Source organism: Leptonychotes weddellii, chromosome 9 (assembly GCF_054177405.1).
Source record: "Leptonychotes weddellii isolate Sample4059 chromosome 9, ASM5417740v2, whole genome shotgun sequence".
NCBI lineage: Eukaryota > Metazoa > Chordata > Mammalia > Carnivora > Phocidae > Leptonychotes > Leptonychotes weddellii.
In genome coordinates, this window is record NC_138377.1 from 38,527,709 (window position 1) to 38,554,584 (window position 26,876).

The 26,876-nt window shown below is 41.7% G+C and overlaps 1 protein-coding gene and 1 long non-coding RNA gene across 8 annotated transcripts in view; one reads left to right on the top strand and one right to left on the bottom strand.

Moving 5' to 3' along the window:
- Window positions 1-7,175, bottom strand: part of TMEM260 (transmembrane protein 260) — a 66,421-nt gene extending 59,246 nt beyond the window's left edge. For 2 of the 6 annotated variants that reach the window (XM_081830471.1, XM_081830470.1), the window contains exons 1-3: window positions 6,903-7,174; window positions 1,558-1,589; window positions 681-832 (exon numbers count right to left, since the gene is read on the bottom strand). In XM_081830471.1, coding sequence (XP_081686597.1) covers window positions 681-832; window positions 1,558-1,589; window positions 6,903-7,062 — 344 coding nt within the window. In that variant the 5' untranslated portion in view covers window positions 7,063-7,174. Of the gene's footprint in view, window positions 1-680; window positions 833-1,557; window positions 1,590-6,902 lie in introns of all 6 variants that reach the window. The other 4 variants (XM_081830469.1, XM_081830468.1, XM_081830466.1 and 1 more) reach the window with 3 other exon arrangements.
- Window positions 7,176-7,308: 133 nt separating this feature from the next.
- LOC145723424 (uncharacterized) overlaps window positions 7,309-26,876 on the top strand; it is a 58,351-nt gene continuing 38,783 nt past the window's right edge. Inside the window, exons 1-3 of one of the 2 annotated variants that reach the window (XR_014148454.1) lie at window positions 7,309-7,709; window positions 7,790-7,913; window positions 26,611-26,846. This is a non-coding gene — a long non-coding RNA (uncharacterized LOC145723424). Of the gene's footprint in view, window positions 7,710-7,789; window positions 7,914-26,610; window positions 26,847-26,876 lie in introns of those variants that run through there. The other variant, XR_014148453.1, reaches the window with a different exon arrangement.

Below are 26,876 nucleotides of genomic sequence, written 5' to 3' on the forward strand. Positions count from 1 at the left end.
TAGACTGGTTAAGAATGAAGGAGTCAGAAGCAGCAAAGACAAATTAAGTTTACCAACATCCTAAACTAATGACCCATTTTTTAAAAGCAAGGTAGCCTTCCAAACGAAGAAAACCTTCCATCAGTGAAGTATGTGGGGTCTAATTTGCCTACCTTATTAGGAACAACGTGAAACCTTACCAAAACCATATCCCAAACTGATTTCCTTAGTTAACAGCCTCATTTCAAAGAGTATACAACATGTGCATATTTAGGATACAGTATAATTAGGTGTTAGCTCTGGACCTGACAGGCAGCTGCCCATCAGCAACACTGTAATTAAATGATATTTATCATTTACCAAAAGATGACCTTCATATTGTTGAATTAAACTGGCCCATCTGCATCTTCATAAAATGGCAAACCTTATTAGTTCTGCCTAACCCGAGAACTGTGATAATGAGCTGGTGACACCTTGACTCCATTGTAGGAAGCACAACCAACTGTGTAATCACCTGAGGGGTCAAGTGCGTATGAAATTACTGGAAATTAAGAAAGTGCAATCACAGGAGTGATTAGGAAAACCATTCAAGCAACGTAAGAGTTTTGGTTTTGGGGTTTTATTTAATGCCTGCACTTAGGCCATCAGAACGCTCCATCTCCAATTAGCCAAAATTAATTTTAACTCATCAACTACTTTACCTGAAAACGGTGAAAAAAAGTAACGACGCAGCTACTGCTCCAAACAAGCCACACAGAAGATTGACGCGGTAGGCAACTGAACCAAAAGGAAAGAGCATAATTGCCAGTTTAGCCACCAGCGTGAACAAAGGATAGCCAGGAGGATGGGCAACCTATGGAAAAATCAGCGAGTTAGAAGGTTTTCACCTCCTACTAAAGAGTCACACTGGCTTTAATTGCAAAGTAGCCCTTTGCTCGGGCAAGTATAAAGATTAAGAGGCAATGTCTACATGTTTGAACAGTGGTTTTCTATTGTAATCCTTTTGTGCCAATACAAATAAATATTTTCTTTAGCGGATTTGGCAGCGTCTATCACATGGTGTGTCACCTAGAGAAAGGGTGACATATTTCATTGTCAGTTCTTAAGCAGTTTGTTCTCTGGGTTCACAGTACATTAGGGTCATTTAAAAGGCTACTGAAAAAAAGCAGGTTCTGAAATTTCGTATTGGTTAGGAAGTTGAAAGACCACACTGCTATCGGATTACCACCATGCTGACAGTCCTAAGGTCTTGCCTAAAGGGATCATGCACCATAATAAAGTTTATTAAATAATAAACTTATTAAAACTGTTAACCCGATTTATTTTATTCTCCATAGCTTATACAAAATTTGGGGTGATAATAAGCCAGCTACTGTATATATAGTAAAGGCTTTGCTTTATAATTTAGCTTAATTGGATTTAAAACTTAAAGTAAATTGTCACGTACTGTACTTATAAGTTACTAAAAACTGGGGTTTGAAAATAAATTAATCTACTTTACTCCATGCTTAATTAAACTTTCTTAATTCCTAAAACTGTTAATGAGAGCATTGATTAAACAATAAAACTAATACTTACTCCAAGCTCATGTGCAGCTGTGATCAGTTCCCCTGTGAAAAAATAATGTAAAACCAATAATTACTATTAGAAAATGACACTCCTCCAAAGTTTTCAAAATCCAAATGCTTGCACTGGGGTTTTGCATTAATTTGACTGGATAAAACTGTAAATCTGTAGAGATTTAACAGCATGAAATAGTCTAAGGATATTTTCTCCCTTAGGTCTTACTGAACAAATGATCTTTGATAGTTTTTAATAACTGGTCAGTGGAAACATAGGTGAATTCTGGTTTTTAAAAAGTGCTTATTTTCCGGGGCGCCTGGGTGGCTCAGTTGGTTAAGCGACTGCCTTCGGCTCAGGTCATGATCCCAGGGTCCTGGGATCGAGTCCCACATCGGGCTCCCGGCTCAGCAGGGAGCCTGCTTCTCCCTCTGACCCTCTCCTCTCTCATGCTGTTTCTCTCTCGCTCGCTCTCTAATAAATAAATAAATAAAATCTTAAAAAAAAAAGTGCTTATTTTCCTTCCTAAAAGTTGTGCACACTTGCAAATATACAAAAACTCTTATAGAATATAAGTGTAATATGCTGTAATGTCCCTCAAGAATTTAGTATAAAAATATCTACAAAGATGCAACTTTATGATAATGTAAAATGTGCAGACCTCTGAGGCTTGGACACTCCATAACATGTACCATTCTGCTCTAAACTGGCATTTGAATACCTTCTCTACATTAATTATGTCGGGTATCTTCAAATAATTGCCGAGCACTTATTAGCTCCAGGCTATTTTGGTAAGCTCTGACTACCGTAATACATTTCTGCAAACCACTAAATCATTATGTTATTTACATAGTCCTTTGTAATTCCTCACCATCAGCGATTATTTCTAAAATTATGATGCAGTAATTCAATGTCTATTTGTTAATATTTTAAGTATTCAGAGCACAGGTACTATTTCTGATTCATTCCTGTGCACTGTAATACAGGACAATGTAAGAAGTCAATGTTGATGGTTTATGAAAGTTACTAGTATCTATGAGGAAATGTACTAATGTCCATTTTCTATCCTTCGATGGATATCAATGCTTCTTTAATTTCTATTGTCCCAGCCGCGACATAGATCTTTACCCTCTGGCTAGGACGACAGCAAGAGCTTTGACCAGTTTTCTACTTCATCTTCATACTGAAATCACCTCTTGCCACCCCACCTCTCCAAAACAGGTTGGATTGTATCGCTAATCCAAAATTTCTCAATGGCTGCTCTCTGCTTACTAAATGAAGTTCAGATTCCTCAGCACAACAGGCTAACCCTCTAAAGGCTTCAAGGTCCCTTTACAAGGCATTTATCAATGAAACCTATGCTCGCCTCAGTCAAATCTGATTACCCACTGTTCCTCTGGAATGTTTCTTTTGCACCTCTTATCACTCATTTTCTCACCCAGTGTTCTCTCCTAAATCCTTCAAGGCCTAGTTCAATTGCCACCTTCTCAGTGACACCTTTCTTTATACATACCCCTCCCTAGCCTCCCCCACCAGAATTAATCACTTCTTCCTCCTCCATAGAACCTGCTCTAACCTATTTAGCACTTATTTAGATTGCCTTATATTCTAGTTAGTTGTTTCCGTTTCTGTCTTTTCTACTAAGTTGAAAATATTATCCTATCCATTTCAGGGGTCTTCAAGACACCACCACCCTTCCCTCCTCTGGTCCCACAAAGAAACTAATTCAAGTCCTGCACACAGAAGTTGACAATAAGACAAATCATACTGTCATCCTTGCTACTCAGACACCCCTATCTTAGGGTGAATGACTGCTTGCCTCATGGAAGCCCCACAAGGACACCCAAAGACAAGATACTGCTTTCCTAAGTCAGTTACTTAGGGATACCTTTTGAGTTTTCTGGAGATATTCAAGAGCAATTTGGAAACCAAAGGCACTTTTTCCATCTTAGAGACTTTTTTAAAGAAATAGTTTATGGTCTAAAAATATTTAAACTAACTTCCCTTTGCAACTACTGTTGACACTTAATAGTTTTACTCCAGAATGGATTAGGCTTGTCTTCAGTCCCAAACCGTTTTAATCAGCTTTTTTGGTATTTCTATAGGTATGATGAAACACAATTAAGTTCAAATTTTCAAAGTCACTATTTATTCTCCTCCATGTAAAATGTATTTAGAATTGCATTTAACATTAAGAAAAATAGCCTACTTTCGCTAACTTCTTTTTACCATTAAAAAATCATGTTATTCTTAAGTTCTGTAGGTATAAAAATTGGGGGAATGTGACAAATTTCCATCACCTACTCTTATCAAACGTTAAACTAAAATCTAAATAGGAAAGATAGCTATTATTCAAAGTCTATAAATGCATCCTTGAAAAAAGCTAAAGGGAAACATTACTCTTAAAATGGACTATGATAAAGAGAAAAGAGAAATGTGACTAGGGGGGAACGAAAGAGCCTCCTGGATGCTCGGTTACTCCCAACCCTTTACCCTAGGGCTTCTTCAAATTTAAGTCCTACTACAACTGCACCAGAATTACCTGGATGCTTTTTAAAAATGAAGATTCCTTGACCAAACCTACCTATATTAAGACCCTCTGGCACTGGGGCTCAAGTTTTGCAGACAATTCTGAGGTACATTCAAGTTTGAGAATTACAGCTTTTCTGTCTGAGATGCAAATGGGTGGCAAGCTCAGAATTGTTAGTGGATGCTTATCCTTTACAAAAACCAGCTCCCTCTGAGTTATACTTTTTATATTAATTATGCAATTATGTGCTCATCTATCAAGTCTGTTACAGACAGTATCCTTAAAATATATGAACACATAAATAAACTTTGTTTTTCCCAAGAATAACAAATAGATGTGAAGGCAAGATTCCCACACTCTCCTCCAGAGGATCATGAGTATTCCCGCCCATAAATCAACTGAGTATCAAATAGTGCAAGAAATAATTTTGGCAAGGCTACACAATTTGATAGATTTATGGAGTATAATTTAAGACTTATCAAGAAAAAAAATACATACTTTATACTGGTTTTGAGATGTGTTCTGTTTATTGATAAAAATATATTTCATAAACACAACATTCAAGGAGGACAGTACTTTCAACATATAAACAATATTATCAAAGATATGATTATACAAATTTTACTGGCAAGACTTGGAAAAGTTTATTTATCATTCCCAAAAATGAACACCAAAATATTAGAAGCAACCACTATCTGGCATCAAACTAAACAAATCAGAACACCTAAAAAGTTTGGTAACTCAATGTAAATGGGTAACTTTATTCTACTGGGAAAAAATAACAGTATTAATAAAGACACCAGGGGCGCCTGGGTGGCTCAGTCGTTAAGCGTCTGCCTTCGGCCCAGGTCGTGATCCCAGGGTCCTGGGATCGAGCCCCGCATCAGGCTCCCGGCTCAGCGGGAAGCCTGCTTCTCCCTCTCCCCCCGCTTGTGTTCCCTCTCTCTCTGTCAAATAAATAAAATCTTTAAAAAAAAAAATAAAATAAAATAAAAAAAATAAAGACACCAATCATAGATTTTAAATAGACTTTAAATAACACTATATATGTGATGACGGATTTAACAAAGAACTTAGAGCAGAGGTTAAGAGAGTCTGTTCTAAAGTCAATCTACTTGAGTTCTTTCCTTGACTGCCCCCTGCTTTCTCGCTGTGTGAATTCTGGACACAGCTGAGCCTTAGTTTTGTCAGCTATAAAAGGAAGATACTGATAGTTCGTATCTCACAGGGGTAGTTAACAAAGGACAATCCACGTAAAGCACTTGGAACAGTGCCTGGCATAGAGTAAGTGCTCAGTAAGAGTTATTTTTATTCATCCTATCTGAAAACTTCAGGTTCAAAGAACTAGGGTAAGTAACTGTCAATGTTTTCTTTCTTTCTTTTTTTTTAAGGTACAGAACTACTCAATCTTTAAGTAATGCTCTCCCCATTGTCAAAACTCTCACAACTATAGTTATTTCTATTATTCAACGTAAGCCTTGGGAACTCCATTCCCAACTATACTAATGAAACACTGCTCCTATTTGTTCAATAGGACTTGAAAGAATAAGGCAATGATTTGTATGTAAAAAGAACATCAAGGATCCTCAACGTGGAAGGCAGCCCGGAAGATGGCCCCCACTGATCCCCAACTCCTGCTGTTCTCACTATATAATCCTCTCCCCCGTGAGCGTGGGCTGCATTTACAGACTGTCAAGAATAAAACAGGGCAGTGGGTCTATCAATCACTTCCACGACTAGGTTTAGGAAATGACAGCCGTGTCAGTCGAGGGTGCCGTCTCTTTCTCTTCACAAGAGTCGGCTTCCCGAGAGACCCACGTGGCGAAGAACCGGACTGAGGTCCTGAGAAGCGAATCCTATCCCAAGATGAGCCCTGAGAAGACTGCAGCTCCCGCCCACCCCGTGACAACAACCCTGTCCTGAGGAAAGGCACCCAGCCAACCTGCACGGAGATTCCTGATGCACAGGGAAGGCGAGATAATAAACACCTGTTGTTTCAAGCCACTAACTTTGGGGTCATCTTGTTAAGAAGCAAGACGTAACTGTAACTAGTACACTCTTTTTTTTTTTTTTTCAATCTATAGATTCACCTCGAGAAGTTACAGCACTACCGGCATCATCGGATGGTCACTTAATCTGGCATCAAGACAAAAGCAAACAAAACCAAGCTCTTGCTCCTCTTCCCAAATAGGTAACAAGCCTATAACAAATACGTAACAATGGCTCATGTGATTTCCGTGGTCTGTACTTTTCTTTTTAATAGAAGCAGCCCGCTTGAAGCCACAGCTGGCTTCCGCTCTTGTAAGCGTTCTCCCTCAAATAGTGTGCGGGGCCGGTTCCTTTTCAACATTCAGGTTTCAACTAAACACCCTGTTCGGAGGCCTTTCCTGGCCAGCCATTCTGAAGGAGGCCCCACGCCCCCACCTATCCCACATTTCCCTCCCACGGGCTGTCGCTGTGCAGTCGGTAGTGTGTGTACTGTCTCTGCCCGCCCGAGAACACTCCCCAGGGTACTTGGTCACCACCGCCGTGACTCCTTTTGTCTGGAACACAATAAGGACTCAGGAATGTTTGTGGGCTGAGAAGGAATGGAAAGCGAAAACTCGGGTCCCGAAAAATGACCTGGCCAGGGGCAGGGGTCGGCTAAGTGCCACCAGGCGAAACCAGCAAGCCCCTTCTCCAGAGCCGGAGAACGACAGACACCAGTTACAGGAATGGAAACAGAAGTTGGCCTGGCACGCAGAACCCCGCACGGAGCACGGGCAGGCGGACCGGGGGGCGCGAGCTGACCCACCAGGGAGAGGGGCGGGAAGGCGGCCCTGAGATACTTTACCCGAGTCTCCCCCCGGCACCGAGGGGGGCAGCGTGAGGGTGAACACGGCGGCCACGCCGGCGAACACGGCCACGCCGCCGCGGAGGCCCCCGGAGCGCCGCGGCCCCACCCGGGCTGCCCGCCCCCCGGCCGGGCCCCCGCCGTCGCCATGGAGACCCATGGGCCCCCGTGGGGCTGGGGGAAGGAGGCCGCGGCAGGCCCAAGGACTCGGGCGGCCCGGAGCTTTCCCGGCGAGAGGCGAGCACAGCCCGCGCGGAGGCTTCCGGGTCGGGCCTCGGCCCGCTCTCCGGACCGCACCTTCCTCCGCCGGGCGCGGGGAGAGGACGCGGCCCGCCTGGCATCATCCTGCCGGGGGTTCGGTGGTAGCGCGCCACGCGCTGGGACCCACGGGGGTATAATGTGCTTTACAGTCGCCCACCACGAGCAAGAGCCTTCTCTTAAGAAAGCAAGCCTGGACGCGGGACTGCCATCTCTACGCCCCCCACACACACTGACTTGGTCGGGTCTGACAGAGACGGAGCGGGGTCGCAAACCGGGGTGCGCCAGGGCCGCCTCTGCCCCCGCTGGTGTGGGGTGGAACTACACCGGAGGGCCGCGGAAGCCCGCCGGAGCCGCCCGGTGCCAGAGCCCGGGAAAGTGTGCGCGCAGCGTGCGCGAAGCCCGCCAATACATCGCGTCAACCGCATGTTTACTACGATTAATTACAAGCCCGTGTGCGAATTATTAAATCGCTGAGTTACTTTCAGAGAGATTAAAATACGCTAGTTGGTCTATTTTTTTCCTTATACCACGAGGAAAACTCAACCGGTGAGTTGAGAAACTTGAGTTTCTGTGTTAATACCAATAATTCGTATCCTGCTAAAGTTGTCTCCTGCTTTGATGAACAGGGGTATTGCGGTGGAGCTTTGGCACAACATGACAAATGAAACGGAGATGCGGTACGCTGTACACGGTTAGCTGCGATGCAAGAAAGAACGGGGACTACAGGACAACCACGTAGCACGGCTCTTAGTAAGATTTTTAAGCTTACATTTTACATTATTATAGTAATTACTCTGAAGTGGGAGGGGAGGAGGGCATCCTCTGTGGAATGCATCTCAAAATACACCAAAGATTAGTGACAATCTAAAACGTGTCACAAGTACTCTGAGTGGAACACTTGGTCTCAACTGTGGAGTAACATCCACCTACATAGGCTGGCAGTTGCGCCAGCAATACCTTAGTCTTCCTCAGGTACTTAAATAATACTTTCTCGGCCATATTGGGGCTTCCTGGAGAGCATGGCCGTGTGGTAGGCAGCTTCTAAAATAGCTCCCAGGGCGCCTGGGTGGCTCAGTTGGTTAAACGACTGCCTTCGGCTCAGGTCATGATCCTGGAGTCCCTGGATCGAGTCCCGCATCGGGCTCCCTCCTCAGCAGGGAGTCTGCTTCTCCCTCTGACCCTCCCCCCTCTCATGCTCTCTCTATCTCATTCTCTCTCTCAAATAAATAAATAAAATCTTTAAAAAAATAATAATAAAATAAAATAAAATAGCTCCCAATGATCCCCTGACCGCGGGTATTCTTTCCTTTATGTAATCCTTTCTCTGGTGTGGGGGCCAGAGCTCTCAGTATGGTAAGGCATGAGTGATGGATTAGGTTTATAAAAAAACTGACTTCCATTGTGCTGACACAGGCTGTTTTCTGTTTCTTTTCTGAAAGAGCACGCCAATGATTCATTCTGACTGAGCCAAGCATGTCCCTTTCATCTTTTGCTTCTGAGCTCTGTAAAAAGATACATTTTTATCATGGCAAATTATTTTCAAAAGGGCATAATTCTTTGCCCATGTATGGGTAGTAGAGATCAGTGTTGGAAGTAGGAATTTGGGAGTTCTCATGTAGGGATGAGAAGGATGCGTAAGTTCACCGAGGCATAGTGTATCGAGAACAAGGTGAAGGTCAAGTATTAGCCCCTATTTTCGTTTCGGGAATGGCAGGAGAGGAGGAGAGAACAGTGGCAGAGGGTCATGTGTCCCAAGAAGCTAAGGAAGAAATGATGTCGGTGAAGGATATGTGGTCAGGTTGTCACAGAGGGGGGAAGGACGGTGAGGAGGGCCAGATCGAGGTTTTGTGGGGCTTGAGTTTATACAATTTGGAGAATCATCTGAGCAAAAGAATACAAAACTGCAGATACAAAATTAGGTACAGGCATTGGAAGGAGCCTGCGCTAGTGACAGGCCATGAAACTTAAGCTTCGTTAGCTTCACAGTTAATCTCCTTTGACGATGAAGTAGGGCCAGTGCTCTGTGCCCGACTCTGCCTCTCAGGACGTGTGCTGATGCTTTGCTCCCACCTGGAGCCCTGTCTCCTCCAGGCTTCCCTGAGAGGACGCTGCTTTGGCTCTCCTTCTATCACTGGCCTCTCTGCCCTGGCTTCGCTTCTGTCAGACCTCCAAATACTAGAGTGTGCCAGGGCTCACTTGTAGACTTATTTTTTCTCTTTCTGTCTCCTTTCCCAAAATAATTTTATTGAAATTTTAAGTAGCAACTAGAGTCTAATAAATTCCAAAACTACACACTGCCATTCTTTCCTTTAAGCGACTGCTTTTAAAAGAAAATAACTGCACTGTGATTTCCCTATTTATATATCTAAACAACATCTCAAACCTGGCAGTCTTTGCCTGTCTTATTTGCACCATATACCATGCCTAAAATGGTGACTGGCACAAAATAGTACTTAACAAATATTGGCGTAATGGATGGATGCATGCACAATGAGAGACCACTGGTGTACCTGTTAGGGATTGCATTTAGCTCCTGGTAACAGAGACTCTGCTACAGTGTCTTCAACATGCAAGCATTTATTTTCTTATGTAGAGGTCTCAAAGCAGTCAGTCCAACATTGATTTGGCAACTCTCTCATGTCCTCAAGGAAAAAACTGAGCTCCTTATATCTCCCTGCCCCATCCTACTCAACTTACGTCCTCAAGGTCATCTCTTGACCCATGATGGATGCTAATGCTCCATCTGTATTTGAGGAAGAAAGAGAAAGGATAGGAAGTGATGGGAATATCCCAGCCTTTTAAAGAAGGTTATGGAAATGCCATTCCACAATTATGCTATATTTCATTGGTCACAGTTGATTAACAGGCCACTCCTAGGGGCAGAGGCAGTTGAGAAATGTACCTTTGCAGCTAGATGGCTTTTCAGGATTTTATCACCAAGGAAGAAGGGGAGAATGGATATCGGAATGCAACTAGCAGGTGCTGCTGTTGTTAGGTTTGGTGAGTTGGAAGTATTTGAACCTTGAAAGTTCAAGGGGTGAGTTTCAGTAGAGTAGTAGATATGGAAACCAGGCAGTAGTGGGTAGGAAATGAGGAAATGGAAGAAGAGAAAATAGAACACATTGGTAAGAAGTGTGTCAGTGAAGGGAAAGAGAGAAGTAGTATGGGAATTCATAGGGACTGAAGTGTCAGATGAGGGTTTTTTTGTAATCCAAGAGAGTATCTGGAGAGAGACAGTAATGAAGTAAAGATGTACAGGAGGCTGGAGGGAATGGAACCAAGGAAGAAAGAACAGGAAGGATGAAGATAGAAAATATTAGAGTTTAGGAGGGAAATTAAGGGAATGCATGACCGTCGAACTTGATCCTTGGGGAGACTAGTGAAATATATAAGGAACATGTACCTATGCTCTGGTTCATTCCACAGTGGGTTAGAGAGAGCTACTATAATACATACTATAAATTAGAAAAATATGTGTACTACTGAGGATTCAGCCAGAGAAACAAAAGTAGTAGGAGATATATGGGTGCTATGAAATTTATTGCAAGAAATTGTCTCTCGTGTTTGTGGAAGCTGGCAAGGCAAGTACAAAATCCCTAGGGCAGGCCGTCAGGAAGGGCAGGCTGGAAGTCTTGGGCATGGGGTGAAGCTGCTGTCCACGGGTGGAATTTCTTCTTCATCAGGGAATCCTCAGCTCTGCTGTGAAGGCCTTTCAACTGATTGAATCATGTCTACCCAGATTATTTAGGATAATCTCCCTGTCTTAAAGTCAACTGATCACAGACTTTAATCACAGCTATAAAATACCTTCACAAAAACACCTAGATTAGTGTTTGATTGAAAAACTGAAGAATGTTGTCAAGCCAAGGTGACTCATCCAAAGACCATCACAGTATACATAATGCAAATTCAAGGTCAGAGAACATGTGAATTAGAAATGGAATATCAGATTGAAGGAAAGTAAATATATGAATGTATGGGCCTATGGTGTACCAAATTTGGCTCTGGGAGTCTTGAAAGCAAAACAAAAGGGAAATAAGATCATTTGTGTGGCCTCTTAGATCCCCAGGGAAAGCGAAGTCTTCCTGGCACCTATGGCCAGCACCTAGCTTCTGTGGACACCTTAGGGAATGGCTCCTCAATACAGCTGGGCAGATATGGGCATTCCAGCTCTTCACTAGGCCTCCATTGATACCTCCTAGCTGGGTGGCGGGGTGGGGGGGCGTGTGGGTGGCAAGTAGCATCTTATTACTGTTTCCCTGTGGCTTCTGATGATACCACAGTGAGGAGGAGGAGGCAGGGCAGGGACGTGGCCTCCTTTTTTGGGCTGCTGGTGAAAATCATGACTCTCCTTTAGGCTCCATCTGACACCACCTTATCAGAGAGGGGTGGGCAGCTCATTACTGCTGGCTGAGGGTGGAAGTCTAGGCTCCCCATGTGGACTTCGCTGACACTGTGGAGAAGAGAGGCCCCATTTCTACCCAGCCAGGATGAAAGTTCTGGCTCCTTCCTCAGCCTTCAACATCACCCTGGTGGGTATTTGGGGACATCTGGAGAGGGTGGAAGTTTAGGTCCCTACTCAGCCTTCGCTAGAATGGGTAGGGCCTGGGGCCACTGTTTTTTCCTTTGGTTTTTGGCTATAGTAGAGATGTTACTTTCTTAATGTATCTGTGCTGATGCTTTCCCTGTCTTTTGACCAGAAAGAACATGCTTTTGTTGGGGCTTTTTTGGTCTGTGCCCATCGGCATCTCTGGGTTGTCAGCTGCTCTAGCATCCAATCTAGGATCTATGAGGCAAAAAGAAAACCCAGGGAACTCACTATCATGTTGTTCTTCAACTTCTGAGGCTCCTATTTGGTCTGCCTTCTTCTCTCCACCTTTAGTTTTCTTATCATTGTCTTACATATAATGTTTAGTTGCACTTAGCAGGAGGAATAGGGAAAAGTGTCTATTCCATCTTTCTGGAAGCAGGAGTCACTCCCCTTTGTTTTATTCTTTCCAAACATTTACAGCAGCTTCACAGACATTAATGCACTGAAATCTGCCTTAAAAATTGTCATTTAGAAGCCATTATTACCACTAAATCCCACTTAAAATAAAGTCAAATGTGTCTTAATCTTACCAACACCTGTAAAATTTTAGATTCGGTACTTTAGATTAGAAATTAGCTACCTGGAATACCATCCCATAAACCACCTACAACAGGACAGTGCAAGAAGACACAAATGTCCCTGTACAGTACCTTAGAAAAATAATTTCAAACACTCAAATGTACTAGTAACCAAAAGAATTTGAAATAAATACCAAAAAAAGTCATTTTCGATCTTTCCAATTGTTGAAGGTATTTAATATCTATAGAGTGTTAGTGATGAAGTAATTTGATATAACATTTTAGAGGGCAATTTAGCTACATGTATCAAAAATCTATAAGATATTTATATAATGTGACCTAGAATTGTCAGTGAAAGTATGAAAATGTGTTCAACTTGATTAGTCATCAGAGAAATGCAAAATAAAACCCCTGTGGGATACTACACACCTACCAGTTTAGCAAATGTAGAAGTCCAACTATATTTAATGTCAGCAAGTGTGTAGAACAATGGAAATTCTAGCAGGAGTGTAAATTGGTACAACCACTTTGGAAAGCACACGTTTTTCAAGGAAAGACAAAGATATGCAGAGCCTAGATCCTAGCAATTCCATTGCCACATTTGTACCTAGAGAAGCCAGAGACAGTTACAAAAAATGTTCATAGCATTATAGTTCATAAGAGCCCCAAAATAGGAACAACCCCAAGCACCCCTCAACAGTGGAACAGAGAAACAAATCCTGGTATATTTATACAATTACCTGCTACACAACAAAGAGAATGAACAAACTACAGTTAAGCACCATGGAAAAGTATGGATGCCTCTCATAAAAAATACCAAGCAAAAGAAACAGTTATAAAATAGTACAGATAGAATGATTCTAGTTATTTAAAGTTAAAAGATGGTGAAACTAAGCTAAATTGTTTGGAGATCTATCCGTAAAGTTTTAAGCTATAAAGAAAATAAAAAATCGTCACTGATGTTGGGATAATGGTAGTTACCTCAGGGGTTGGTGGGGGCTGTGATGGGGAGGGGTACCTGTGGGCTTTACTGTGCTGTCAGTGCTTCTTTTCTTGACCTGGGCAGTGGCTACTTGGATATTTTCTTTATAATTATTCTTTAAACTATTTATAAACGTTTTTAAGCACTCTCCTATCTATATGTGATACATCTCAATGAAAAAACGGGAAGGAAGGGAGATTGTGGAGCAGTTATCTAGAAGATAGTTTTGTAATGAATGCTAAGCAGAATATTACCCTGAGTTGGCATGTGATAACTCATTATTGTCCCTGCATCTTTTTACTTCGGTGTAATCTAAGGGATTATAGGGAGGTGTTTTATACTCAAGGAAAATAGATTTCAGCATGAAAGTATATTTCCTTTCAGAATCCCTTCTGGTGATCTACTGTAATTGCATACTAAACTCGCTCCTGAAACCAGTTTACTTTCGAACATAAATTTTGTGAATTATGCTCCAGACCTTTGGCAAAAACAAATACTTGGTTTTATAGTGTGATGTCTATCAGGAGTCTTCAAAATGTCAATGAACCAATTTCTTTAAACAAAACTCTAAAATAGCACATAAAAGGAATATTATTTATTTATTTATTTAAAGATTTTATTTATTTATTTGAGACAGAGAGAATGAGAGAGAGCATGAGAGGGAGGAGGGTCAGAGGGAGAAGCAGACTCCCCGCCGAGCAGGGAGCCCGATGCGGGACTCGATCCCGGGACTCCAGGATCATGACCTGAGCCGAAGGCAGTCGCTTAACTAACTGAGCCACCCAGGCGCCCCAAAAGGAATATTATTTAAAGGCACAAAAGCAAAAATTAGACAAGGTACCCTGACAACTCTCGAAATTAGAAGCAGAGGTAAGGATTGTGGTGATGAGCCACATCCTCATTCTGTCTGTCTGTCTATCCTCCTCATTCATCAAGAGATAATGTTTTAAATTGATAAATCAACAGGTAGCTTTGGAGGCCTATTATTGAGAGAGGTAGTCATGAGAAGGACCCAAATCAGACAAGGCTGAAAGTGGTTGCCCCTGAAAAAGACTAGTGGGAGGGGAGAAGCAGGAGGGAAGGTACTGCTTTCATTATAAGTTGTTCTGTACTATTATACATTTTGCCATGTGCATTCTATTACTTTGATAAAGAATAAGAAAATATTTGTAAAGGAACAAATGAGAATGAAAAAAAGCCAAAACCACAGCTGTTTTGAATTGCAGATTATATGAAGAGCCTGAAATACAGGAGCCATATAAATGTTTGCCCTAAATCAGTTGTTTCCTGTTTGAATTACATTTTAAAAATTCTCTCATTTAGCCTTTCTACTTTGATTTGCAAGTATAATTGTATCCATATTAGAGAAATTAATTTTTCATAAAGTATTTTGAAAATCTTTGTTCCAGTTATCTGCTTTTGTGTTAAAAACTACCCTAGGAGCACGTGGGTGGCTCAGTCAGTTGAGCATCCCACTCTTGGTTTCCACTCAGGTCATGATCTCAGGGTCGTGAGATCGAACCCCCATCCCCTCTGGCTCGGCACTCACTGGGGAGTTTGCTTGAGATCTTCTCCCTCTCCTTCTGCTCCTCCCCCCACTCACATGTATGTCCTCTCTCTCTCTCAAATAAATAAATCTTAAAAAAAAACAAAAGCAAAAACAAAACTACTCTAAAACTTAGTGGCATGTAACAAAACCATTTATTATATTTCATAATTTCATGAGTCAGAAATGTGGACAGGGCTCAGCTATAAGTTTCTCCTGTTCTGTATGGCTTAACTGAGGTCAGTTGGTGATGTTCAGCAGGTAGATGGTCTGCAAGGTTCAGGCTGCCTTCATTACGTGTCTGATGGCTAGGTGGAGATGGCCGGAATGCTGGGCTCAGCTGAAACTTTTGCTCTGAGTGGTCACATGTGGCTTCTCCAGCATTGCACTCTCAGGGTACTTGACCTGCTCAAGTTTCCTAGAGAATTATGAGAGGCCAGGATGGAAGCTGCAAGGGTTTTTGTTTTGTTCAGTTTTGTTTAATGTCTTGGCCTCAGAAGACCCAGAATGTCACTTTTGCTGTATTCCGTTGGTCAGACAAGTTACTAAGACCATCCCAGATTCAAGGGAAGGGGAGTTAGGCTCTACGTATAAAAGGGAATAGGAAAGAAATCACAGCCGTCTTCAATAGTCCCTCCAATAAGACCCTTGAGACAAAAACTAAGAAAATGTATGGGGCAAATATTATTTTGTTTTTCTGCCTGACCAAAGAAAATGCATTTGAGGCAGGATGGCTGGAAAAGTCAGACCATTAACACAATATGGATTTAAGAAAAGAAATGTCTGGCCCACACACAGAAGAGTCTCATAACAAATATTATGGTACTACTATTTCAAAATCTGGTAGACTTATACCTGAATAATTCAACTAGACTTTTTTAAATCTTTGTTCTAATTCAGAGTCAAATAATGAGGTTTTTTACACTCAGATGTAAAAGATGTAAAGATAGTATTAAAATGTACCTATCAGATTGAATATGGATATTGAATACTAAAACTATGGATTTATCCCAGTGCCTATCATAGTACCTACATAATAAGTACTCAAAAAGTATTTGATGATTGGCAGTAGAAAGGTTGTAGAGAGGATATCTAACTTTACCAATTGTTTTCAGAAGAGATTATATCTAAACCACCCACTCTAAGGAAGATCTTTCCTAAACCAGACTTAAAAAGATATAAATCAAATGACAAAAGAAATTTAAGAGACATATAACTATGCAGGTAATTTAGAAAGTAATTATAGTACATATGTGACATTAAGCATTTTCTTACTAATAGTTCAGGGAGCAGCTTGTGTTAAATCCCGGCTCTACTAATTATCCTTGTGAATTTTAACAAGTTTCTTAACTTTTATGGCCTTAGATTATTCATTTAAAAAATGAGAATGATAAAAAAATAAAATAAAAAATGAGAATGACAATAGTGCCATCCTCATAAGTTTGGTCTGAATAATAAGTAAAATAATAAAAAGAACAAAACTTCATTCATTGTGAGCCACAATAAATATTTGCTATCATTACTATTATCTAACATTTGGAAGAAACACTCGAGGATATGATTTTAAAATAGGGCAAGTAAAACTTACACTTTTTTTTTTAAAGATTTTATTTATTTATTCATGAGAGACAGAGAGAGAGAGAGAGAAGCAGGCTCCCAAGGAGCAGGGATCCCGATGCGGGACTCGATCCCAGGACCCCGGGATCATGACCTGAGCCGAAGGCAGACGCTTAACCATCTGAGCCACCCAGGCGCCCAAAACTTACACTTTTCCACTTCCATTTCAAAGTTAATTTGAAAGAGTTGCAAAAGAATGCAAAAGAAAGCATTCCTTTGCAGCCTAGATGTGATCTGGGAAGCTCCTTGCTCCCTGGAGACTTGGTCTACCTTGGATAAACACCCAATTCCATGGTCTGTGGAAGTCCAAACCCGTTCCTAATATTTCAGGGTGGGAAATTCTGCCACCGTATTCTCCTCTGCCTCTAGCTCTTTGGTCATGCTGCATCAGCCCAGACTCAGCCCTTTTTCCAGTTTCCATGGAAATCCACTCGTGCCAAAGGAGTTGGTTCTATTAAAATGGAAAGAAATATTCCACCAACAACCATCACCTCAGCTTCCTACTCGCTCTCCTCCTCATCCCCCTCTCTCCCAAAGTTGCCTCTGCAAACTCCCAAGTTCTTCCCCCTTTTTCTGTACAGCATGTTAGGTTGCCCAAACTAACATACCCAAAGTCATCAAAGGCATTTAGTTAGTAGAATAAAGGACTTTCCATGTGACAGGGTTTACAAGCTCCTAATCACTGGAATAATGATCTAGTACCTGACTCTCAGCCTGATATATTTTCTTTCTCTCCGGATTCCTGCATTGATGCTTTCAACATCTAAAGAAAAAGTATAGATATGTAACATCTTGATGAATTTAACATAGTTGATAAAATGAATTAAATATTTTCATTTATACACATATAAGTAGTGATTCTACATACAATTAAAACTACAATGAAATATCACCTCACAGCTGTCAGAATGGCTAAAATTAACAGCACAGGTGTTGGTGAGGGTGTGGAGAAAGGGGCACACTCTTACACTGTGGATAGGAATGCAAACTGATGTAGCCACTCTGGAAAACAGTATGGAAATTCCTCAAAAATTTAAAAATAGGGGCGCCTCAGTGGCTTAGTCGGTTAGGCATCTGACTCTTGATTTTGGTTCAGGTCATGATCTCAGCGTCATGGGATTGAGCCCCACATCCAGCTCCACTCTGGGTCAGAGTCTGCTTATCCTTCTCCCTCTGCTCCTCCCCCTACTGTCTCTCTCTTTCCTCCCCCACCTCTCTCTCTCAAATAAAGAAATAAATTTTTTTTTAAAGTTAAAAATAGAACTACTCTACGATCCAGCAATTGCACTACTAGGTATTTACCCAAAGGATACAAAAATACTAATTTGAAGGGATACATGCACCCCAATGTTTATAGCAGCATTGTCTACAATAGCCAAATGATGGAAAGAGCCCAAATGTCCATCAACTGATAAATGGATAAAGATGTGGTACATATAAACAATGAAATATTACTCAGCCATTTGCGATGACGTGGATGGAACTAGAGAGTATTATGCTAAGCAAAACAAGTCAGTCAGAGAAAGACAAATACCAAATGATTTCATGCATACATGGAATTTAAGAAACAAAACAAATGATCATAGGGGAAAAAAAGAGAGAGACAAACCATAAAATAGACTCTTAACTATAGAGAACAAACTGATGGTAACCAGAGAGGAGGTGGGGGGGTTAAATAGGGAATGGGGAATGGGGGCTGTGCTTGTTGTGATGAGTGCCCGGTGTTGTATGTAAGTGTTGAATCACTAAATTGTACACCTGAAACTAATATTACACTGTATGTTAACTGGAATTTGAATAAAAACTTAAAAATTTTTAAAAAATAAATAAAGTCTATTTATCATGGACTGTGCAATGGTCTCTCTGAGTGTAGGCAATGGAGTCCCTGGGTGGTGCTCTTGGAGGATCAATACCCCAAGACCCTATTGGCCAGTTAGGCTGTGACCCTGCTCTTTACTTCTCCCTGACCTGAAATTCTATGATTAGTCATTCAGCCACACTAAACATCAAAGTTGGGGATGTTGCCTTTAAAAGTGTCAGTTTGCTTGTGATGATCTAATCTTGGAAGTTAGGGAGAAAAAAATGTAAAATAGGTGTCAGACTGTATTTTAATGATTTTCTGAGACTGATACTTTTCTTTCCTGTTAGAAAATATCAATACAGTAGTAGCTGGGATTTAGAAGAAGGCAAACATTGGCTCAAAATGTTTTGAGAGTCAAAAGACAGCTTAGTGTTTCACAACCCATTGGAAGAGTGTCTCATTAAATTTATCTACATAAGTAAGATAAGATGGAGGATCTTTCTTCTTTTTGGACCTTAGGAATAAAATAAGATGAGTGAGGGAGAAGCCCCTTACTTCTCAGTTAACAGAACACAGTAGGAAACTGCTTTTCTCTGAAGGATGGGAGCTCCAATAAAGATGAGAGCTTAAGCACAATAGGGAGAGGGGGCAGTTCTGGAATCTGAGCCCCACGTATTCTGGGGCTGGCTTTACATCCTGTTAGATGATGCCCAAGATCTATCCCTACTGCTTGTCTCTCTAAGATGGGAAAGGTGAGGATGTTGAGTTGAATCCTCACCTTGGAAGGATAGTAACAGCAAGTCCAAGGGAAGCCCAAGATAAGCTGAGATGAAAAATACCTGAACACATGAGACTTCTTTCAGGCATCAGGAGAAGGGATATGGCAGACTGGGCAGTTAATGCCTTTCCTGATGTTTTATTTTTCCACAAACCCAGTAAAAGGGCTTTGTTTTCTTGTGGGAATAAATACACCATGTTGAGTGTATCATTTGATTGAATCACAAGATTGGGCTCAGGATTTGCAATAAGCTGACTGTAAATGAGTGGAGTCGGGCGAGGTACTGTTCATTACATGTTATCATTTGGATTCAAATATGCTATCTGAGGGACAAATGGGAACTTCCTCCCCCATGCACATGAAAGAAGATGGGCTTAGTAGGTTTTCACCTCAGAAGGCAACATCCTAGACACGAAGGTAGGACATAAGCACACATGCTTGAAGAAATGAAGGAAGGTTGCAAGAGCAGAAGAGGTGGAGGGTATAGAGTGAGCAGACAGCATGCACAGATTGCCGGAAGCGGTCATGAACGGTGAGATGGGCCTCAGCAGAGTGGTAGTCTTGCTGGAGTCCAGAAGCATGTGGTACCTGGCCTACCAGGATCCATGCTCCTTTTAGGACTAGAAGGCAATGGTTAACTCCATGGGCTTTGGTGTTAGACTGCCTGAGTTCAAACCCACCACAATCATTTACTAGCTGAGCAAGTTGCTTAATTTCTCTTACCTTATTTTTCCTATTTGTAAAATGAGAATATTATGAGAATTTAAAAAAATCTAGGGTAAGTGCTTAGCAGCCAGCCTGGCACAGAGTAAAGACTCCAACAAATGTTTGTAACAACATTTTTATTATATTAATAGTAATTATATATTACTAACAATATTATTAGTCACCTCAAAAATATCAACTGGGATTCTCTCTACTGTGTGCCAGGCTTTGTGCATTGGTAAACAATTAAAAGTATGGCAGGCATTATTTCTTCCTCCCAAGAGTTCACAGACCTTATTGTGAAAGACAATATAAATAATCTGGTGTGATGAGGGCTATGACTGGGGACATCCAGGATGTTACAGGATCACAGGAGGCTTTGAAGAAGCTGAGACCTGAAGTTTGGAGTTTGGAGTTTGCCAGATAAGGGTTGCCTGAGGGAAGGAGTGAATGGGGTGTGGGAACACCTGGAGTTGAAGAGGACATAGTGTATCCAAGCGGACAGATCTGTGGGCCTAGAGTGCAGAACACAGGGTAGGCTGTAAAGGGTGAGGCTAGGTAGGTCTGGGGGTGGGGGATGGGGGCTCTATCGTGCAGAGATGGTAACCCAAGTGGAGCAGAGAGGAATTTTAATTTACACCATAAGGGTACATTGACTTTATTTCAATAAATCAAACTTAATCTATTTTGAGTCTCTATCCCACTTGGTTGTCAGGGAATTTTCCCAGTTGTTACTGGGGCTCCTTCCCACTTTATCCAGGTCATATGAGAGTCTTGAGGCTTACACAGCCACAACATTCTGGGCTTAATCTGTATGGTGGCCTCTACTGGTGTGCCCATTGTCCAAGTCCACATTCTCCCTTGAAGGCAGATGTCATCAACGCCAATGCCAAGTTTGGGTCTGCAGAAATATTCCCCTTGGATACAAAAGAGATGTCTCTGTATGTATGTAGTCCCACCCTTGTTCCCTTGACCTGACTTCAGCATTCTCCACCAGTGCTTAGTCTCAAGTGTTGCTAACAAGGGAACCTGGGTATCTACTTGCTTGAAAACCTTCAAGAATCTGATCTCTTATCTCTGGAAATCTCTCTCACCCCTCTAGTTTGGCTATTTCTGTGTCTTAAATCCTCAGCTCTTCTGCCCTTCCTCTCCCTCTCTGGGACAAGCCAATATTCATGATCCCAGATGTCACAAATGGAAAGCTGAGCCTGGAGTTGTCTTCCTCCTGAGAACCTCTCCTTTTAGTTCTCCAACACAGAGCCAAGTGAACACAGAGATCTAACTTCCTTCCTGGGATGGAGAAGGAAAAAGTATCTAGAGCAGCAAAAACAAAACTCAAGCCGGCATCATATTTTATCTGCTCACACATGTAATTCTAAGACCTCTTTCCTAAAAACCTTAGGAAACTGTCAAAGGGTTGTATGATTTATGCTGTAGAGAGTTCCCTCTGGCTGCAGAATGGAGAAGAAAGACAAGTAAGACTAGAGTCAGGGAAAGGGGTTAGCAGTAACCAAACTAGTAATCTAGGTGAGAGCTGACTTCAGTCCTAAGGAGTAATGGTAGTGGAGACAGGGAAAAATGTAATCAAACACCTTATAGTATTTATATTTAAATAAAGCGCTTTCAGGTTGCCTGGGTGGCTCAGGTCATGATCCCAGGGTCCTTGGATCCATTCCCACATCGGCTCCTTGCTCAGCGGGGAGCCTGCTTCTCCCTCTGCCTGCCTCCCTTACCCTACCCACCCTTGTGCACTGGCTCTCTCTTTCTCCCTCTCTCTCTCTGACAAGCAAATAAAATCTTTAAAAAAAATAAAGTGCTTTCTCAGGCCATACTTACATTTACCAGCATGTTTCTCATTTTTTTCCCATTATTTCTTCTTTCATTATGCTATTCCTTCTGGGTTCATCTTTTTTTTTTTTTTAATATATCTTTTAGTAGTTTCTGAATCTCTGTAGATCTATGCTTGTCTTTTGTTTCACCCTGATTCTGAATGATAATGTAGCTGGGTATAGAATTTTAGATTCATCATTTTCCCCTCAGCACTTTTATCATTTGGTTTTTTTTCCTGTCATCTACTGCCAAGAAGTCCATCAATGTAATTGTCATTCTTTTACCTATTTTGCCTTTTTTTCCCCCCTTGGCAGCTTTTGGGATTTTGTTTTCTGTACCTTTATTGTTTTTAAATTTTCTGTGATCTATCTGGACATAGAACTTTCTACATAGAACTTTCTTATTCTTCTTGGTACTCACTTGTTCTTTTGGTTTTGGAAAATTATTAGCTATTACATTTTCAAAGATTGCTTCTTTATTATATAATCTTTCCTTTTCTTCTGGAACTCCAATTGGATTTCTCCTTGTTTCTACATCTCTTTTATAGTCTCCATTTCTTATCTCTCTGAGCTACATTTTGAGAGATTTTTTTTTTTTTTTTTGAGAGAGAGCACATGAGATGGGGGAGGGTCAGAGGTAGAAGCAGACTCCCTGCCGAGCAAGGAGCCCGATGCAGGACTCGATCCAGGGACTCCAGGATCATGACCTGAGCTGAAGGCAGTCGCTTAACCAACTGAGCCACCCAGGCACCCCATTTTGAGAGATTTACTTAATTCTTTCTTCCAATTTACTAAATATCTCTTCAGTTATAAATAGGCTACTAGCAAACTCATCTAATGAATTTTTTTAATAGTATATATAATCAACTGTATTTTTCACTTCATGATTTCTAATTCTTTTTTTTTTTAAGACTTTATTTATTTATTTGACAGAGAGAGACACAGTGAGAGAGGGAACACAAGCAGGGGGAGTGGGAGAGGGAGAAGCAGGCTTCCCGCTGAGCAGGGAGCCTGATGTAGGGCTCGATCCCAGGACCCTGGGATCATGACCTGAGCTGAAGGCAGATGCCTAACGACTGAGCCACCCAGGCACCCCATGATTCTTATTCTTTATCATCCTATTCCTATTTCATAATTATAAGTTTTTTCTCGTAACGTCCAGTTTTTGTTTTATGCTTGCTATTTTCTTCTTAATGTCCTGAGACTTGCTCTATTGTATTTATTTCCTTGGATGTGGATCCTGCCATTTCTTAGATCTGTTGACTCTATTAGACCCTCATTGATCTTGAGATTATTGTTTGCATGCATATTCTATTGTGAGTTTTTCCTCAGATATATTCTAAGACTATATCATAGTTGCTTCCCTTTTAACATGGAAGGATCCACAGCTTCAGATTAGGTCTTAATAGCTTAACTTGGGGTTCTACCATAAGTGACACTGGTGGCAAGTCTTTAGTTCTGATCTTATTTCGTGACTCATCATTTGTCCTTGCAGTTTGTTCATGTTCTTCTCTTCCTTTCTCTCTCCCTCCCTCCCTTCTTTCTTTCCTTTTTTCCTTACTTTTTTATAATGGAGATTTTCTTTTTTTTTTTTAAGATTTACTTACTTATTTGAGAGAGAGAGAGCACAAGTGGGAGGGGCAAAGGGAGAGGGAGAGAGAGAATCTCAAGCAAACTCCATGCTGAGCCTGGAAACTGACATGGGGCTCAATCCCACAACCCTAGATCAAGACCCAAGCGAAAACCAAGAGTCTAACACCTAACCCACTGCGCCACCCAGGTGCCCCTATAAGATGAACCATGAGAGACTATGGACTCTGAGAAACAAACTGAGGGTGTTAGAGGGGAGGGGGGTGGGGGGCTGGGTTAGCCTGGTGATGGGTATTAAGGAGGGCATGTACTGCGTGGAGCACTGGGTGTTATACGAAAACAATGAAATGAGGATCACTACATCAAAAACTAATGATGTAATGTATGGTGACTAACATAACATAATAAAATTAAATTTAAAAATTTTTGAAACATACACAGAACTATGGAGAATAGTATAATGATCTCTAGTACCCATCACCCAGCTTCAGCACTTACCAATATATGGCTAATCTTGTTTCACCAATAACTCTCCCCTACTTTCTGCCTCACTAGATTATTTTAAAGAAAATTCCAGACATTATATCATTTCATCCATAAATGTTTCAGTATGTGTCTCTCAGAGATACGGTTTCTTTAAAAAAAAAAAAATAACTATAGGGGCGCCTGGGTGGCTCAGTCGTTAAGTGTCTGCCTCTGGCTCAGGTCATGATCCCAGGTTCCTGGGATCGAGCCCCACATCATGCTTCCTGCTCAGTGGGGAGCCTGCTTCTCCCTCTCCCACTCCTCCTGCTTGTATTCCCTCTCTTGCTGTCTCTCTCTATCAAATAAATAAAACCTTTTAAAAAAACAACTATATTACCATTATAACACCTAAAATTTAACAGTAATTTCTTAATATTAGCATTAGTGTTCAATTTCCCTGGTGGTCTCATAAATTTTTTTTTTAAGATTTTTTATTTATTCATTTGAGATACAGAGAGAGAGAGAAAGCATGAGCAGGGGGAGAGGCAGAGGGAGAGGGAGAAGCAGGCTCCCCGCTGAGCCAGGAGCCTGATGTGGGGCTCGATCCAAGACCCTGGGATCATGACCAGAGCCAAAGGCAGACGCTTAACCATCTGAGCCACCCAGGTGCCCTCATAAATGTTTTTTAATAGCAAATTTATTTGAATGAGGTTCATATAAGATCCAGATATTGCCCTTGGCTCATATGTTTCTCAAGTTTCCTTTCATCTGTAACATTTCTCCCTTCAGAATGTGGGGAATTCTACAGGACAAGAGAAGAAACTGGATTATTTATCCTGTAGGATTCCCCACATTCTGGCTTTTATTATTGCATCCATGTGATATCACTTAACAATTATGCACCAGTCATCTATTGCTTCAATAATGCTGTGTAAGAAAACACCACAAAACCTCAGTGGCATACAACAATAAGGGTTTATATTTGCCCATGGGGAAGTCAGCATGGTGACTGCTGATCTTGGCTGAATTTGCTCACGGGTCTGAGGATCTGCTGGCTGCTAACTGGTCTAGGATGGCCTTGGCTGGGAGGACCCGTGTGACATAAGTCTCCTCTGTGTGTCTCCCATCTTCCATCAGGCTAGCACATAGTCATGTCCTTCTCATGGTAATGGCAGAAGAGCAGAGAGACCATGTGGGGTTAAAGACAAAGAGGTCAGGAAGGAAGGCCTTATAAGAGGAAGCTCTTAGGAGGTGACTGAGTCCTGGGGGACCTGGGTAAGTAGACAAGGTGGGAAGATGGAGTCTCAGATAGAGAATAATGAAGAGTCTGGCTGAAATTGGACTATAAAAGAATAGTCACAGTGTACAAAGCAAGAGCCCAGATTCTGGATTTTCTTTAAATATTTATTCAATTCTTACCGTATGCTAGGCACTTCAGCAAGTACATTACATGAATTATAGAGTAGTGGCTGAGACTGTGGATTTTGAGCTTCCCTGCCTGGGTTTGGACTGCCCTCCACCACTGAAATGTATTGATGCATATACAATGCTTACAATACTGCCTGATGCATAATAAACACTCAAAAAACGTTAGCTGTGAAACATGTTCTCATTTTACATTCCCAGTAACCTGTGAGCTAGAAACCATTTATATTCCCATTTTACAGATGAGGAAAGGGCGTTATGGAGAGGTTAGGTGACTTGCCCACGTCACACAACCAGCAAGTGATGGAGCAAGAGTTCAGACCCCCACATTTCATCTCAGGGCCCCCACTTTAACCACAATGGGAATCTTGTCTGTACCCCTTGATTTGACACTGAAACCTTGAGTTAATTTTTGAAGTGCCCTTGTCTTGGGCTAGTGTTGGCCCTGGAGCTTGAGTGGATGTGTGAGGGGTAGGGGTGGGGTGAGAGGGGCTGGGTTCATCCTGGTAGGAGACTTCACCCACTGGGATTAGTCAGCTGCAGGGACAGGAACCCAAGCAGTAGAGACAGTGTGGGGCTCTCAGTGGAGGAGGGAGCCGAGGACACAGGAGGAGCAGAGGTGTGTGTTTAAGGCCACAGATGCAAAGGAGTGTGTCATGAAATCCCGGAGCAGGGAGCAGGAAGGTAATGGCGGAAACCAGGTAAAATTGAGAGACATGTTTATAAGCAGGGTGAGAAAAGAGGTGGGTTAAAGAAAGGCCAAATGTGGCCAGCTTTCTAACGAGGCATTCCTTAAACCCATGGATCATCAGAAACATGTGACAGAACTTTTTAAAAATGTGGATTCCTGAGCCCACACCTGGAGATTCTAATTAACAGTTCCAGGTAGAGAGAGAATGGATAGCTGCACGTTTTCAAAGCTCCTCAGATGATCCTGTTGATTAGCGTGCTCTGGGGCTCACTGATCTAAAGTTACAACTCCTCATTTGACTGATAGAGAAGCAGACACCTGGAAGGTTAAGGGTCTCACCTGAGCCACACAACTGGTTGACGGCAGAACTGGAACTTGGCTTTATAATTCAATGTTCTTCCACAATATTCTATTCCTGCCATGATGCTGAAAGGGTAAAGCGCTTTAGGGGGAAATACTCCCAAATAGTGCATTTGTATTGGTATGAGATTATCAAATAGTGTTCATCATCATAAACTGTAACTATAATTATGCACAATAAATTCTATTTAACAGTCTCTTTTTACAGTTCCTAGGTGTGTGGTTCTAGCCCCAGGTGGCATGAGAGAAGCTCATTGGAGCCACCGAGGTTTTGGTTTTGTTTTTTCACTTTTATATCTCCAACTTCTCCTATGGCACATTTAATAAATTTCAGTTAAGTAATCGCAGTGATTTTTAAAAGCCAACATATTATGGCATGGTCTGTGGTGAAAACTCAATATTGTGGTAGGAAAATATTTGTTTTTGTGCAACTCTCAGAATTCTCTTTCTCTTTTCAAGTCTGGCAAACCTTTGTTCCTTTGAAATTACAGCTTGTCCTGTAAGTAATAGAAACCCAAGAAGGAGTAACAGATGACTTCCTTTTTAAAGGCATTTCGGACGAATGTGATCCAGTGAACCACCATGTGCAGATGAGCTGATCAGTTAACGTGCGCAGCTGACCCCATTCTCTGCTTGAGGCAGTAGCACCGATTTGCACTTTTGGGGTAGCAGTATACCACACTAAGGCTTGTTCCCATTGCACCTCTCCGGTATAAAAACGGAAACTGAGGCTTAGGAAGTTGGAGCAAACTCCTTCAATCACACAACTGACAAGCTGAAGGATTTGGGGAAAGAGCACAGGCTCTTTCCATACA